General features: G+C 42.9%; 1 protein-coding gene across 2 annotated transcripts in view; it reads right to left on the bottom strand.

The window, feature by feature from the left end:
* znf385d (zinc finger protein 385D) overlaps positions 1-17,090 on the bottom strand; it is a 112,557-nt gene that overhangs the window by 10,787 nt on the left and 84,680 nt on the right. For both annotated transcript variants that reach the window (XM_023964621.1, XM_023964620.1), the window contains exons 5-6: positions 6,897-7,199; positions 2,811-2,992 (exon numbers count right to left, since the gene is read on the bottom strand). In XM_023964621.1, the coding sequence (XP_023820389.1) occupies positions 2,811-2,992; positions 6,897-7,199 (485 nt within the window). The remainder of the gene's footprint in view (positions 1-2,810; positions 2,993-6,896; positions 7,200-17,090) is intronic.

Genomic DNA, 17,090 nt, shown 5'->3' with positions numbered 1-17,090 from the left:
ACTGACAGTGTGCTCAGTGAATGTCTCAGGCAATGGAGAACAGAGGATACAGTGCTGGAGGACAGATCCTCATGGGAGGACAAACCCCTGCATGGGATGTACCACCGGACCAAAACTGAAGTGGCTGATATCAAGAAGTCCTACCAATGGCTAGAAAGGGCTGGCTTACAGGACAGCACTGAAGCACTCATCCTGGCAGCTCAGGAACAAACCCTGAGCACCGGGTTACTGTCAGAACAGTAATTAACTTTACTTTCAGGAAGAGGAGACTGTGTACAAATTTCAGGTTCGTCATTTTTCTTGAAACAGTTTTGATTGAGAAGCCCCGATTAACTTCAGCACCATGGCGTCCAGTCGCGGACGTTTCCATCTGCAGCGCGTTAACCCTGCTTCAAAACGATTCTGACATGTATGGGAAGCACAAACCTGAAGGTGTGAAGCAGCTTTCCACACAAAACGAACAAAATCAAAGTGAGGTTAAGACGGTAATTCACCCAAACTTTAACGGGACAAATGAAAAACGTTCCAATTATTCTGCCAAGGTGAATTATGACAGAAAACTTACAATTACAATCAGCTTTCTTTGTTAAACCAACACACACTAATTACTGTTTGACGTGTCATCGAGGCTTTTCTGCACAAAACACAACAAAACTGCTTTTTTTTACATCAGTCAAGAGGAGGTTATTGTAATCAAGAGCTCTGGCAGTTATAAAAGACACTCAAGCAAACAGACAATGAAAAGAAAGAGCAATGCTGATGGAAAAGGCTTTTCAGCGTAATGCTTCTTTCCACTCCAGCTGCAGTTTTCTGCTTTTCAACGACACAGTCAGGGATTCAGACGTTCCTGCAGGTTGGATGGAAACAAACACTTCTTTCACACATCCTTCAATAAACCCAAAAAAGAAGGCTTCATTTTAATACTTTAATGTTAAGAAATGTCATCTTCTAACGATTTTATTGATTGAAATCACTTACGTTATGTCTAAGCTTTTCTGAATAAACTTGACATAAACGGTGAACCTTTAGTCCTATGCCTCCACTGACAGAATAATTAAATGATGAAACAATTAACTGTTTATGGTTTTTCATTACAAATACTAACACTAAACAGGACCAATTCTGTAACTATATTTTCAATTCCACGTGTTCAGTTGCTTTTTCAGAATAAAATTCATCTAAAATCTGCCTTTTCTTATTTATCTGTCACTTTTCGGTTCGGCCTCTGGTTCTAACTCTGCAGCACTACAGCTCTTCCTGGAGAACCAGTGTTCATTCAAACCTAATGAAGTGGAACCATGAAGGGCAGGGGGAGAAGGTTACTTTCACTTTTTGTTTCATGACTTTCTGACTGACCAGTGTCCGTTTTGGGAACCAACTTTTCATGTTTTTTCTTTCTTTGGTGTTTTGGAAATGTGCCGAACTGTTGAAAAATGATGCTTCGACAGCTGAAACCGACCCACAGCATGTGAGGAAGGACAGATCGTGTGGTCACATGACCTTCTGGTTTACAAAGGAATGGCTGGTTTGTCACAATTTTAGGACAAAATTGGAGAAACCCATCCTAGGGATGGAAAAAAATGTAAACTTGGTCATTTTAGAGCTGAACATTTGACAGACACCTGTCAATCAAACCCAAGTTTGATTCTAATTTCAATCCCAAAAAACGATGCACTTCAGAGGAAAAAAAACGTCTGTGCAGCTGCTAAAACCTTTTGGAAAGAGCCTGTAAATGTGTGCATTTGTGTTTTCTGCAGGCGTGACGCTTCGGTTCTTGCTAGAGGAGTTTTTTCTCTCCTCTGTTGCCTCGTACACACTGAATTTGAAGCATTTTCCTTTTAGTGCCATCTGTTGGTTACACAACTTTTTTTTTTTTCTGATTTCCTGTTTGATGTTCAGATTATTCTGTCTGCCTTCGATGTGCACAGAGCTTAAGTTGCTCAGCTCACCTGCTGCTCATTCTGATCAGCAGTCAGACCATTTAAAAAAAATGAATTCTTATTTTTTTATTTTCACACTTCCTCTGCAATTGGCCGATCGATTGCAACCACACAGAATAACGCCTTGCATTTTGTGTGGTCATCTGGTTTAAGGTCTCCATTTCTTACTACCAAAAGTGTTTTTCCTGACAAAACTGATCAGAATTTCCCGACTTCTAGTGAAAGATCACAGCTGTGTTTTTGCAGACGTGAAGCGGCGAACAGCAGATCTTAGTCAAACTTTGTGACTTTGTTTTATATACTTATGACAAACATAAAGGAGGAAGCTCATTTGTTCCCTCCTAACCTGCCAGAGCAGATTCAGATGATTCATGTTCACGCTCAGATGTTTTCAATCAAATGTCACGTCAAGCCGTTTCAGAGCACAACATGTGCGTTTGGGTGTCAGTCAGGAAAAAACAGGATTTGCATAAAGTGCGTGGTTGTGCTCTGATTTATGCTTTTCCTCCGTGTCCTCCTCCTGCTGCGCTCCAACTTCACGCACGAGGGAGGTGATCTGGAATCCAACGGTCCTCAAAAGCACCGTGCAGAGCGTTCACCTCCGCGAGTGTGATTTAGAAATTATGCCGACGCCTTTTTGGGGTTGATGAAGAATTGAAGTGACTGACGAGTAAAAGGTGGTTTCAGTCTCGGAAGCCAAAATGATTGAAGCCATTCATTGCTTTTTAAAAACGGTGACATTTAAGCAAGATAAGGCGGCAAAATGTCATATTAGCATCATTTTGATTAAACCAGATCCTAACTGGTTTCTGATCTTTTTAAATTTCACTGATGAGCACAAAAGCTCAGTGGGGGGGGGTGAAAGCTCACCTGTTTCAGCTGAGTCTCTGAATTGACATGCACGTCACACGTCTCACAATAGAAGGTTTTGTTCTGCAGGCCTGTTGATGACTTGGAGGAGGAAGCTAATTTGCTCTTGAGTCCCGCTCGAGGAAAAGACTTGATGGAGCCCACGCCGCTGCGAGCCTCCAGCATGGTCTTGTGCTTCGTACCTGCAGGTTCAAACAGGAAAAAGCTCTGTCAAAAGATGATTACCAGCCTGGAGATGCAGTCGGAGGAGAAGAGGAGGAGGAGGAGGGGGTGTGGAACCATGAAAAACAGGATCATGAGCTCTGAAGTGTGTGGGTGAGCATCGAAAGGTCACATCTAAATTCAAAAAGGCAGTTCAGAACAAAGAGTTTGATCAGGATTTTAGGATTTTTGATCTTTTCTTATCTCATCATTCTGTTTGTTTAGTATTTGTCTTTTGGCTACCCCCTATAGGGGGCGCCACGGTTAGGTATCCTCTCCTCTGCATCCTCCTCTCTTTACATCCATAACCTCCTCTTTGATCTTCCTCTCTTTCCTGGTAGCTTTAACCTCAGCATCCTTTCACCCACATCATCACTGTCCCTCCTCTCCACGTCTCCAGAACATCCACCAGGATCTGTTCCTCTGACGGATTCGTTCCTGATCCATCCTGGTCTCTCCCAAAGAGAACCTCAACATCTTCATCTCTGCCACCACCAGCTCCGCCTCCTGTCTCTGAAACAGCAACATGGCTGCTCATACCACACCTTTCCTGTCATTCTCGATGACACTCTTCGGTCACACGCCTCTCCGCCTGTGTGAGCTCCTAAAAGCCTCCACCTCTGCTCCCCATGACCTCACCGTTCCACTGGAGTTGCTCTCATTCCAGCACAGATTCTCAGTTTTGCTGCAGCTGACCTTTCCTCAGAAAACCTCCACCTCTCTCAACTCTCACCACTTATCACAATGTCATCTGCAAACATCATGATCCACAGAGATTCCTGTCTAACTTTATCAGTCAGTCTGTCCGTCACCACAGCAAACAAGATGATCCTTGGTGTAGTCCCACCTCCACCTCGCTCTCCTCCGTCACACCAGAATCTCACTTCCATCCCACACCTCTCATGATCGCCCTCTGCCACTGCAGACTTCCTCCTTCTCCAACAAGTCTTTTTTTTGGCGTTATCGCACATAAAAAACAAAAGCCTTTCGAAATTGACCTATTTCACAAAACTGCAATGGAAACACTTTTTCCAAATTAAATGGGTCACGTGACCAACAACTGGATGGCAAAGCGCTTCTTGGTAGGAACTGGCGGCCTTGCGCGCTGCACAGCGTGCGCCACCAGGGTTCCCACAGCGACACACAGCGTCACACAGCTCATCAGAAGTTCCACATCCAACATGTGGAAATGTTGGGTGAAGCCATTTTCCCAAAATAGGAACCACAGACAGTCCTGCGTTTTGCGAACAAAGTGTTCTGTTTGGGTGGGTGAGGTCTATAATTTAGCACGGGCCCATACCATAGCCCAAAAAAATTGAATTGAATCCATTGATAGATGATGATGAGCGATAGTGCCGTGGCAGAAATGTGAATGTATCTGCTGTCAATCAAAGTATTGTTCACATCCGTTGCCGTGTTTTGTATATTTGCATTATTATGATTTAATGGAAACAGTGTAATTGCGACATTGTGTTTTTGTGATATTGTGTGCATATGTGGAATGGAAACGCAGCTACCGTTGTTCCCTATTTCAGGACTTGTTGAGGTTTGGATTTACCTGAACGTATGGTAAAGCACAGTTCTTACAGTGTGTCCATTGTTCTTCCACTCATTCATATTTGGTGATGGCAACCACTGATGTAGCCACAGCTGCCCTGCCCTGGGACAGAGGTGTAGGTGCCGGTTGTACCACCCCTCTGACCATCACCGGGACATTCATTCATAGTAGGAGGGTATGCAGGGAGGGTGAAGTGTCTTGCCCAAGGACACACTGACAGTTGAAAGTGGGGAGCAGGGATCGAACCGTTGACCCTTCCACAACCTTTTCAACCACCTGAGCCACTGTTGGTGTTATCTGGTCAGGCGGGGAATTCAACAGAATTTCCATGCGATTTTCTGCACGTCTGCTCTGGTTTTGGCGACAAAACAGTTTATTTTTTACATTCAGTTCCCAGTTTTACCTTTGAGGTCAGTAAATCTTTGAAAAGTCCTTTTCTTGCTTTTTATATGTCCACATGCTGACATTTCCAAAGCCCTCTGGTGGTTAAATCATTTCCTGCCGTCCTCTTGAAGGTTGTCTGTGTGTGTGTGTGTGTGTGGGGGGGGGGGGTATAATGATCAATCACATCCAGACTTTTATCAGCATCATATTCAACAGTCCGACTGATGGACTGTAGCTGCATCAGGGCCTTTGGCAAACGGAATTTACTGTTCTGTCATTGCAGCATGAATGCAGCAAACTGCCGTCTCCCCTAAAACAACCCATTTTCAGGACCGCCGGTGCGATTTCTTCACCCAGACAAAAGGAGAAACAATAGACTAACGGGATTCCTAATGGGAAAAGGGTTTCATCTGATTCAAAACTCCAAAAAACGCCTGAAAAAACATCACCTGACATGTCAGAGGAGCTCAAGTGTTGTGAGATGGAGAGCATCATTAAAATGGGGAAAAGCTCCACGTTCCAACTGAAACAGAGTCTGTCATAAAACAGAACTCCAAGCAAATGTAAAAACGACTTCACCTAGTTTTTATTTTCCAGCTTTTTCCTCACTAATGGGTCGAAGATCTGAAAATGCAGTTCCAACTCTCTCCGTGAAGGCGTCACAATCAATTGAAGTCGACCATCGAACAAAAGGCTCCGACTCCTTTTGATTGGAAACAGATTTCCAAAGACGCTGCTGTGAGAAGAAAAGACGGAATGAAGCGCCTAAGAAATGAGACGTCACTCTATCAAACTTTCCCCTCACATCCTGGATGTGTGCTTTGCAGACGCCTGACAATACCTTATTAGCGTTTTTCACCAAGTTTCCATGGAAACCGACTTGTTTCTGACTTGTTTCAGGCGGTCATTAAATCTCAATGGTGATGAGGAGGAACAAAAAAGCAGAAAAAGAGGACAGTTTCTCCCTCAAAACACTCATTCATTAAGAAACTCTTCATCACGAAAGCTGCTTGGGGGTCCAATAAACAGCCTGAGGTAAGTGGAGCCCCACAGGTAAACAGGCTCCTCCCACAGCAGATCCAGGCTGTCTGGTCCTTGTGTTCAGTGTTGCCAGATTGGGCGGGTTTCCGCCCAATTGGGCTTCTTTTGGTTATGTTGGGCGGGTAAAATTGGCATTGGGCGGGTCTATAAAATTTGGGCTGCTTTTCAAAATATTTAGCGGTTTTATTGTCATTATTATTATTTTTCTTATTATTTAAAATATTAAGTAAAAGTATACTAATTAATATATAGCGTAAAAAAAGCATTGTGAATATATGAAACATTACAGTAATCCCCCTGTTTAGTTCCCCCCCCCCCCGCGAATAACAAAAATCAGCGAATAATTGACGCTGTTTTAAAACTCCCAGAGCCTCTGCAGAGTCAGAACCCTATTCTGCCGTTTGGGTTCATTTCCAAAAGATGGAGATGATGCAGGGCTTTTATTGGCTTTTATTAACCTTGTCAGAATGGTTACAGCTCGAACAAAAATAGCGCAGCCTGCTTATACACTCAGCCGGAGTAGAACGTTCAGCCAACGCGCACCCAGGTAGGCCCCGCCCCCTCTAATCCACCAGTCACCAGCCCACCGCTGATTGACATACGCTGTGGTCCAGCAACTGGCAGTGGCAGAAAGAGGGGGGCGCCATCAAAAGCCATCTAGAGTACACGATACGAGAAACCTATAACTGGATTTTCTGTACTTATTTTATAAAAAAATGTATTATAACAGACTTATTATATAATAATTTATTATTATTGCGTCATTTTTTATTAGGCTATGGCTATACTTTTACGTTCAACATTAGGTTTTTGCTAGGTTGAGATTTGGGCTTGTTTTTATTGAGGTGGTTTGGGCTGGAAACTGTCGCTCAGATCTGGCAACACTGCTTGTGTTGTCTTACCACTGTTGTGCGCCTCCAGCTGTGACGCCGAGTTGACCGCCACTTTGCAGAGCGAGCAGTAGAGGAGGCGGCGAGCCTTCTCCTCCTCCGTCTCCGTGTTCGTCTCGGGCTCGGCCTCCTGGTCGGCGTCCGGTTCTGACGGGGAGCCCAGCTTTGACGGCTTCTCGTCTCCCGCCGAGTTGGTCTCTGGCGCCGGCGTGACACTCTGGTCTTTGGGCGAGGAGGCAGCAGACGGCGACGGCGGCGCTGCCAGGAGCCGCGCAGGCCTCTCCGCGGGGGACGCTGGCCGTGCACAGATGCCATCTGTGAGGAAACACGCCAAACACGCCGCTCTCAACATCATTTAAGGAGGATCACTGTCCAGCATGAGCGGGAAAACGCTTTGATTATTATTATTTCATTTGCTCCTCAGAACATCCAAACCAACATGGGCCCCGAAGTGAACAAAAACCTGCCAAATTGGCAAAAAACTCACAACAGGAAAAGTTTTGCAAACATCCCATTATGTTGCCACGGCAACTGAACTGAAACTGCAATAAAAACATCAAACTGTTTTGCTTACAGTTCTGCTGGAAGGTCAGGAAGATCAGCTGAAGATCATGTTTCATGATTACATTTATAAATTCAGGATTAGGGATTAGACAAAAATTAGGAACAAATGCAGAAAAACCTAAAAACTTGACTTTTCTCTGTTTTGTTGTGAAAGTTGCTCTACCTAGTCTCACGCTGGTTTGTTAGGATTTTACTCAACCTGTTTGTCACAAAATATTTGATCTTTTTGTTCGTCTTTAACCTTATGAGGCTAAACTTGTATTTTTCTGATCTTTTCTTTCATTTTCAGTTGATGTCACAGGAGCGTTTCTTCTTCGTAGCTTTTCCTCATTAAATTCTAAAAAAGAAAAGTAAATATTTTTCTGTTTTTCTGTTTGCTCACATTTTAGCTTGGCTTTTATTCGACTAAACTTTTACCAAGCTTTTTTAATCGATTGTCTTAATAAGTTGATTTTATAACTCTTTTATCTGTAACAAAAATGACAGTTGTTGAGCTTTGAACTATTTTTTTAGGCTTAAAAAATAGTTAAAGTTATAAAATAGTTTAAGTTAAAGTTGAATATGTCACCAAACGTTTATCTTTTCTAAATAACTTTATTTATGAGTTTATCTGACAGGGACATTGCAGCATAAAAAGCCTCTTAAAGTTAACTGAAAGGCTGATTTCCCTGAACAGGAGGTTCATGTGAAAACAAAGTACAACAAAATACATGAACATAAATAAGAATTAGAGTTTATAATGACACTTTAAAAGGGCAAAAATTAGAATCTAAATATGTATGAGGAAAAGGAAAAAATAGGAGGGAAAAACATATAAATATAACAGAGCAATAATAATTGACAAATATTGCAAATATATTAAAAGAAAAAGAAAAAACAAACCATTGGTATAAATCTGTGGACCTTTATGGCGGCACGGCTCCATAGAAGAAGGTCATAGGTCATTATGTGTGGTGACATGTCTGATGAGCCTGTTTTTAAGATGTTTGTGATTCCAGATTCGAATCCACTTAACTGTGAAGCTACTGTAAAGAAAAGACACCCAGTTTGTCTCAGCTTTCCTGTTTCAGATTTTTAAATGTCGTTTTTTTCCTCCTAACAAAAGCTGCTTTGCCGCTCTTGGTTTGTGAGGCCTAAAAGAGGTTTTGCTTATGTTTACTGGTAAATGAATGTTCTGTTCCATTCTTTTAAAATCAGCTTTGTGTAAGTTGTTCCCCGAAAACCTAAAAGAGGGAAACAAAAATGTGTTTTTACTGAATGTTTTCTCCTCTTAAGAGGTTAGATATTAGTCCATGTTCAGTGAAAAAGAGGAGTTTTTATGTCTTCTGTGATGTTTTACATCATTTATTCCCATTTTCTCCAAATTTACCAGGTGGAACTCCTCTTTCTTGGAGTGAAATCAGATGTTTGCCGTGTTTTATTGAGATGCACGGCTCCCCACCGCCGGCATGAGAGGTCTCATCAACGCGTGAGAGCAGCCGCTGCGTCCACAGAGAACAACGTCTGGTATTCTTGGGAACAAAAGGCAACAGTGGATCAATAGATTTGACTCATGAAACAACACCGCATGGCAGACCATCCAATACGGAGAGGGCTGCTGCCACATTTTTACGAAAACGAAATTTTGCCTCGCCGGCACCACCTGATCGATGCTGATGCCTCCGAGTTCTGCGTACTCCCCCCCCCCCCCCCTCACGGGATGAGGAGCGGCCGGCGGCGCCAGCAAATCAATACTGAATTATGTCATGCTATTTTTGTGGAGCATTCTATCCAGTCCTTATTTATCCCAGTGCAGGTGTCAGTTAGATTGATCAAAACATAGAGGATGACTTCAGTTAGGGGTGAAGGCAGGAATGAAGCTACATTCACACCGGCCGCGGTGAAAAGCTCCTTCAGCGACAGACACGGACACCCCAGGTGTAGAAATGAGCGCAGCTCTTTGAATCCCACTCGTCAGAACTCATCTGTATGACCAGGTTATCAACATTTGCACATATGTGTACAATTATTTCTGTATCTATTTACCTATTTGTTTTTTTGATCTGATATCTGATAAGCCACAACTCTGGAATCACTTTTTTTTACTTCGGGCTGCCATGACAAGTGAATCCCTGTGAGATAAATAAAGTTCTGTTCAGTTTGATTGGAACGGACCAGACCAGACTGGACCAAAGAGGACTGGCCACTCGACTCGACTCAACTTAACTCGAGTTTAATTGAATTGAATTCAAACGCCTGTGTAAACGCCTGTAGACCCGTGTTTCCAGCTTCCACATTCAAAACCCCTTGCATCTACGCGCACGTTCTTTTAAGTCCGCTCTCGGACTCTACATACAAACCGAGCGTTCACTGATTTAACTCCAGGTTAAACCCAGCTAAACTTCTGACTGCTTGAACGTCAAACAGCTGAACTTTGACCAATCAGGTACTCGGATTTGGTAGTGACGTGAGGAAGCGTCGTTTTCCAAAACGCCTGGTTTAAAAGTGATTCAGAAGGAGAAACTAATAATTGCGTGGGTTTTTTTTTGGCCGGCCGGAAAATGATGACACTAAGTCTTTCATCTATTGGACTAGAGCTGTGGATAGAAAAGGCCCGGCACAAGATTTGTGAAATTTTTACTGCTTTGACAATTTGTGCCATGCATCTTCCAACTGTGGCGGTCAAGTGCTAGTAAACAGGAAGAAGACGCCCCTCCCTGACGCTCTGGTGTGAACACCACGGGGTGAACGCGCTGCACATATCTGGTGTGAAAGCAGCATAAGAGAAGAAGGCAGGAATCAGAGGTGAAAGGAGCAGCTCCTGTTTTCATTTTCAGAAAAAGAAACGGTTTCCGTGGAAACGCCTTTGATGAAATCCACAGAGAGTTTGGTCACTTAAGGTTAAGGTCCCATTATCTGGAAATTTGTTCTCCGCATTTGGGCCATCCCCTGGGGGAGCGGTGAGCTGCAGACACAGCCGCAGGAACCATTTGGAGATTCAACCCCCCAATCCAACACCTCAATGCTGAGTGTCAAGCAGGGAGGCATTGGGTCCCATTTTTAGAGTCTTTGGTATGACTCTGCCTGGATTTGAACTCACGACCTTCCAGTCACAGGGTGGACACTCTCCCACAAGGTCACTGAGCTGGTCACTTCTGCTGAATGTCTTCTTCAAACACTGCAGATGTGAGTGAATAAATGCCCCATCAACCCTTTCAAGGTGTGTTAGCATACATTAACGCCCTGAAAGCCTATTCAGACACATTTAAACTCACGACAAAGTCTATTTTACACCTGAGTGAGTCCAAATGTAAAGATTTGCAGCACAAATATGAATGTTTTGAAAACAAAATCCTGCAGAGAAGAACAAAGCAGCTGGAAGGCGAGAGAATGCATGAAGACGTGTGAGCGCGCAGACAGAATACAAAACCCTGAACCCAATCAAAGTGTTTAAAATAAGTGTTCACCTGACATGACTCCTGCGCTGTTCAGAAAATTCTCCACGGCTGTCAAAGCTATCAGGAAAAAAAACCTGTGCAGACACGCGTGACATGCAAACCCTGCGGCGTGATCTGTCTCATGGATGCACGTCTAATTCTCAAGGATACCTCCTTTAAAACAATGTCGGTATTTTCACAGGAAACTCGTGCTGAGCAATAGAAGAACGACTTTCAAACTGATATCAAAATTCACACATAAAAGAGTAATAATCTTACAATAGTGTGGGTTTGTCATTTATAATCCATTTTTCAGTGCATTTACTCATCACAACTTTGTGTCTATGTGTAGTTTTGTAGACTGAAAAAGTTTAAAAAATCTGTTAGTTTCTTTCAAGAAAATCTTCCTAAATCTTGACAATCTGAAGACAAACTGTCACTCAACCATCCGTTCATTCCTCTTATTCATCCTTTTACTTTTGTTTTTTAAATTGTGGTTTTACTTTAATTTTTCCTACATTTTAATGTCAGTAACAGAAATGGGCGGGCCAAAGTCTCCCTGCTCCTCCCCTTTCTGATGCATCCACCTGCAGACAAGTAGATTCATGAACGTCTTTGTTTTAGCTGGAATCTGGATCAGAACTGTACGGCTGGATAGCTCTGATATTGCTCGACATTTTTGTTGCACCGCTAATGTTAGCTTGGGGTAAGTCAAACGTCCCGCCCACAACTCAGAGACCAATTTCTGATGAACTCCTGTTCGTAGTTCTGCAGAAACTATGTTCTAGAAAACAACAATTTTTTTATTTAGAAAAAATGGCATAATTATAATTAAAAGACCACTGGGAATGCTTTAAAAAAATAGATCAAAAGATGATCCGATTGGGGCTTTAATACCTCGTGGGAATTCCATTTCCTGTCAGAATGTAAATCCTGGAGTATGGTTCTGTTTTAAGATTTTGCTCATCATGTAATGAGCAAATGATGCAAAGAGGAACATTATGAGGTTCAGGAGGAGAACAGTCAGCTTCTGGACTCCACCCTCTGATTACATCATCAACACTTCATGGGCCAAAGCTCAGATCCTGATGGGTTGACACAATGCAAATTCTTTGGCAAAGTTCAGAAAAGTTATTCTAAAATTATTCTGACCAATAGAATGAACGAGGAACAGCTGTTTATGTATCTATTGAAGTCTATGGGATTTTGACTTCTTGGAGCCAGCAGGTACTTCCTGTTTGGAACGCCAGGGGGAGGAGTCAGTTCACCAAATGAAAGAAAACAGAATTCATTTTGTTTGAAGGGGTATTAAACCCAGATGTTGAGGGAAAATGGGGGTCAGCAGGAGCAGAACCGATGCCACCAACTCCAAAACAAACAGAACACGAGTTCAACCCCTCAAAACAAGCCAGAGGAAAACTAAGACGCTGACTCTCTGGAGGTCCTTGTTATCATCTGAGGAAGTTCAGAATCCTGGTTTGACTCGTTAAATGACACGAAGCTTGTCCTCCTTGGTAAAGACTTAGATTTGAGAATTATGGGAATAAACCCAACGGAGACGACAAAAAGAAGCAGCTGCACGTTGATCAACACTGTCATGATGATCTTTTTGGTTTCAGAAGAATCTTGTGATGAAGATTTCTAACAAGAGCGCCAAAGCTGCTGTTATTTCTGCCCTTTCTCTTCATGGCTGTTATATTTATCTGATGCCCGTTTAGCTCCATCATTCATAACTCATTTTTAATTCCTTTAATCAGCTCGTTGTTGCTTTTTAGTGAAACAGGAATCATCTGGATTTAATATATAGAATGAAATCCCCTAAAATGGATTATGTAGAAATGGATTTTTCTACTGTGTTCCTCTGGGGCTGCAGCTCTCTGCTGCGGTTTGTCGGTGCCGTTTCCGAAGTGCTGGTTCTGTCCGTGTCGTGACCCGAGGTGAGGGCAGCTCCTGATTACTGCGGCCAGCACATTCAGATTGAGCTCTGCTGAAGTGCCGTGGAGCACCTGTGAGCGATTATTCTCTGTGGATGTTCCAACAGGATGAATTTAGCTTTTAGTTCTAACGAGACGTTTGGAAACATTTTTTATGGTTTCGTTTTAGTTCTGAGATGTGAAGGCGGCGGTTTCTCTTCCCTATAACAGGCTTATAGCTTGTTTTGATTAACCTGCTGAGTCCACAAGAATTGTAATTAATCAGTGATCCGTTTAAGAAGCTTCCGACCTTGTGACTAATGTCATGATAAAATCAGCCACCTCTCTGCTGCCCGCACTTGCCCACCACCCACTCCCAGGTTGCTGGCGTTTGCCAAGCGTCAAAACAACCTGGAATTCCAGCTCAGCCCTGCCATGCGGCTGGACAAGCGCCGGGCTGCCATCAGACCTGCTTCTCTGGCAGCTTTACAGCCGAGGCAAGACGTAAAGAGGGGGTGGGGGGTTCCAGGGAGGGCAAAACAGAGGTTTGGAGGGGCTGTAAGCCAGCTTTTCTTCTTCTGACAAAAGTACATTTCTCTTGTCTTTTAAGTAAAACTTGCTTTCGTAAAACGGGGTATTTTCTATTGGAATAATTTGCATTTTGCTATATTTTTTTGTCTTAAAGGGCCTGTGTTGGGCTGTTCTTTATAGTAAACAATATCGATGTATCTGATCATATGTTACCTTTGGCACACAAAAGAACACAATTTTAATAAAATATTAGTTCTTTTCCTGATTCTTTTTTCAACCCGGAAGTAAGAGACTCGATCTCTGAGGCTCCGCCTTTCTTGTGGGTGCCGCCCATTTCATGACGTCAACCTAAAGCCGGCCTCATCAGTGTGTCTGCGTTTCTCCCATGAAAACAAACGACATCCGAACTTTTGCAAAAATGGATGTGCAGATTGTGCCAATAAAATGAAGGCGTTTAGCCGATCATCACTAGCGTGAAGGTGATTAGAGATTTTATTATATTTTTATTAATGCATTTACTTGATTATGTATATTCTGATTCTTTTCCGTGTTTGCTTGGTGCAAAGTGAACAGTGAAACAGGGTCATGTTGTCTTGTCTGTGCTGAGTGTTTATGGAGCAGAGACACCTGTGGATTGCAGATGTGATCGGAAGAAATACTCAGAAATACGTGAACTTTGGGGTTGTTTATAGTGAGGAATAAACATAATAATACACTTAAAAGCTAAAAAAAATTGGTATAGGCTCCTCAAGTTGCTGTTTTTGGCATCAATTTTGGTGCATCATTTACGAAGATATCACATCCGTCTGTTCCACAGGAACTTGATGGAAAAAAAATAAAGTCTTGATCAAAACCAGGAAGTCTGAAGGTTTTTGACAAAATGTTTGGCTTTCTGAACTATAGTAAAGTTAAAATCATATGGATCGCTTGATTTAAAAAAATAAATAAAACAACATCAGGAGGCCTGCTGAGTTTCAGCGTAAACCAGCTGATTCCGATGCAGAGAAAAGCAGTTTTCTGGGTGTAAAGTAGTTTATCTTTGCCGCTTGGGATTCTGTTGGAATTACGTTAAGTGTTTAAACGGTTGCAGAGTTACGGTAATTCAAAGAACGTTTCAATCCGTGTCATAGGCAACAGATCCAGGGTTAAATAAAGGGTTAAAGATCTGAATTTGAGAATAGGAGTAAAAAAAGAGGACAAAAATAACAAAGTTGGCACCTGTAACCTGTAATTGTGACAGCATTTTTTTGTGTAGCATGTTCATCCTTTTATTCACCTCCACAGATATCAAAGCTGAAACTGCTGAACGCCTCCTTCTCTTCCACTCTGATGGGAAACATCATGCCTTGATCTAAACCAGGAAGTCTGAGGGTTTTTGGCCAAACGTCTAACTTTTTGATCTATTAGAAAGTGGAATTCATATGAATCACTCCTCAAAAAAACATCAGGAGGCTTTATCTGTCTGACAGCTTTCCAGCTCTGTGATGTTTGCTGATCCATCATCCAAGCATCTTTTCTTCATCACCGCTTTGATGAACATGAAGTCAACTCAGGTTACTGAGGGAAAAAGAAGAAAAGCCTCTAACTTCACAATCAAATAAAAGCTGCCTTTAACAGACAAAAACTAGAAGTCTTTACTCCAGATAAGGATTTGTTGAGACAGTGGTTTCCACAAACAATAATAACAATATTCAGTCTGTCTAATGTTACAAGGATGTTGCTTATAAAGTTATTCAAACAGTAGGGTCACGTTTATTATTAAATTTAGAAAATACCTGTTTTAGTGACCTTTATTTTAAATTTTATCTGTCGCGCCCAAAAAGTCGAACGAGGCTGAAGTTCGCGTCTGACTTTTTAGCTTCCACTTTGACAGTTCCGGGTTAAAGGAAACTCTTTATCCAATTTCAATGTTTCCTACATGAAATCTATTCTACCAATAAAGTTTCAAGCAACTGCAGCAATTTTACAAAGGATGAACATAAACTTTACCGTCAAAACTTTTTAGAAGCTAAGACAATAATTGGAGAAAAATCAGAGGCCAACTTCAGCTTTATACAGGCTGGTCTGTGAAAATAGGATTTTAAACTCGCCTGTGTCCTTAAAAGGTTGGAGACCACTGATCCAGAACAGAAAGAGTGTCTCCTTTTGTTTTATATGTGTTCAGACCTCACAGTCTGACTGTTCTTTGCTGTAACCTAAACTCCACTGAGCTGCAGATCCAACTTTTCTACTTTTTTCCTGATTTTTGGCTTCAACATTTTGACCCATTTCATGCCAACATCTTGTCCTCACTTTAGTTGAGTCTTTGACCTCTGAAAGCTTCCACAACCTTCCTGCTTTGTTCCTTCTCCGTGTTTTATGGTGAAATTCCTCTTTTTCTTCTCCCTCATTTGCAAAAGATTCATCTTGAACGCCGTGACCTTTGGATGTCACACTATAAAACATAAACATGTTCTCCGCCCGTCATCCGTCGGCGGGCTCCAGGGTCGGCACGAGTGCTTGCCCTTGTGTTGGGCTGAACCCATCGGTCGTTAAAGCGCCATTTGCTGCTGCAGGGCCAGGTGTTAAAGTCTACTTTGGCTGGCCTTGTGCGTCCTGGAAGCCTTCAGTAATCCACATCCCCAGCCAGCGTGACCTAACGGGCTCTGAAAGGCCCAGTTAAGGACTCAATCCCCTCTCATTAATGCGGGTAATGACTGCGATCAATCTGAAGATGGTACGGCTGAGCGGAGCCCGGGCGGCGGCGGGCTAGCCGTGGAGGTTATAAAGGGGTAGAAATCGAGGTCAAGCCAATGAAAAAAGGGATGGGAGACCAACAGAAGGATGGAGGTGAAAAAAAATTCAAAAGGTAAACTTGGAGAGGAAAGTAGAGTGAAAGAAAGAAAAAAAAAACACCTGGAGAAACAGATAACACGGAGGCTGGTAATCGAAAAGGAGACAATTAAAACGGTATTGAGAGGATGGGAGTGTTGGAGGAAACAAAGGCGGGACACAAGCAGGCCGTGTCATGTTCCCAGAGTCCTTTGAGACTAAACACGACTTCCTTTCCTCCATTTGTACTTCACCTTGTCCTGATTCTCCCCAGATCCATCCTGCAGCGATAAGACCATGCTCAGAAATCCTTCCACTCTGCTTAAGATTTCAGGCAATCACACAAGTCCCCAGAGACCTGATTACCTTCCTGAATGAAGCTGGATTAGCCTCTTTAATTAAAATAATTGGGCTTTATTACACTCCATCACAACTTAAAGGGCAGAAATCCCTCATGGCTCCGGAGTTCTGTCAAATTTCATTCAACATTTGATTCCCTTATACCTCCGCTGTCAGCGTTCATGGTGAGCAAATGAGAGGAGTCACGACCGGCCTTTCCGATCAGAGAACACTGATAGGGTGGAAAACTTCCCCCTAATAAATAAGCCGAAGATGAAGGAGAAAGCAGGCTCCAGTGGTCATTGACACCGAATGATCCGCAGCTCATTTCTGTCGGACGTTTCCACGGAGACGCACCTCCATCCAAAACCCTGGCAAATGAGAGCTTTAGCAGCAGGTGTGCAGCCTTTCTGGCTCTCATCAGGTCTAATGTCGGCGATTGTACAAGGTGACTCAGGCACTGGATACACATTTGGTTTTCTTTTCAAAGGGTGGAGGACGTGGAGCCAGGAGGACGCTGGAGGCTTCCTGTGGAGCGACTGGGGGTCCTGAGCCGGCCTTCTGCCTCCCTGCAGCCTGCTTCATCGTACAGCTGCTGTCAGCGCTGGCTCGGCTCCCCTGACAATCTGCTC

The sequence above is a fragment of the Oryzias latipes genome, chromosome 16 (genome assembly GCF_002234675.1).
Source record: "Oryzias latipes chromosome 16, ASM223467v1".
Taxonomy (NCBI): Eukaryota; Metazoa; Chordata; class Actinopteri; order Beloniformes; family Adrianichthyidae; genus Oryzias; species Oryzias latipes.
This window is presented reverse-complemented; position numbering and strand designations above follow the sequence as displayed.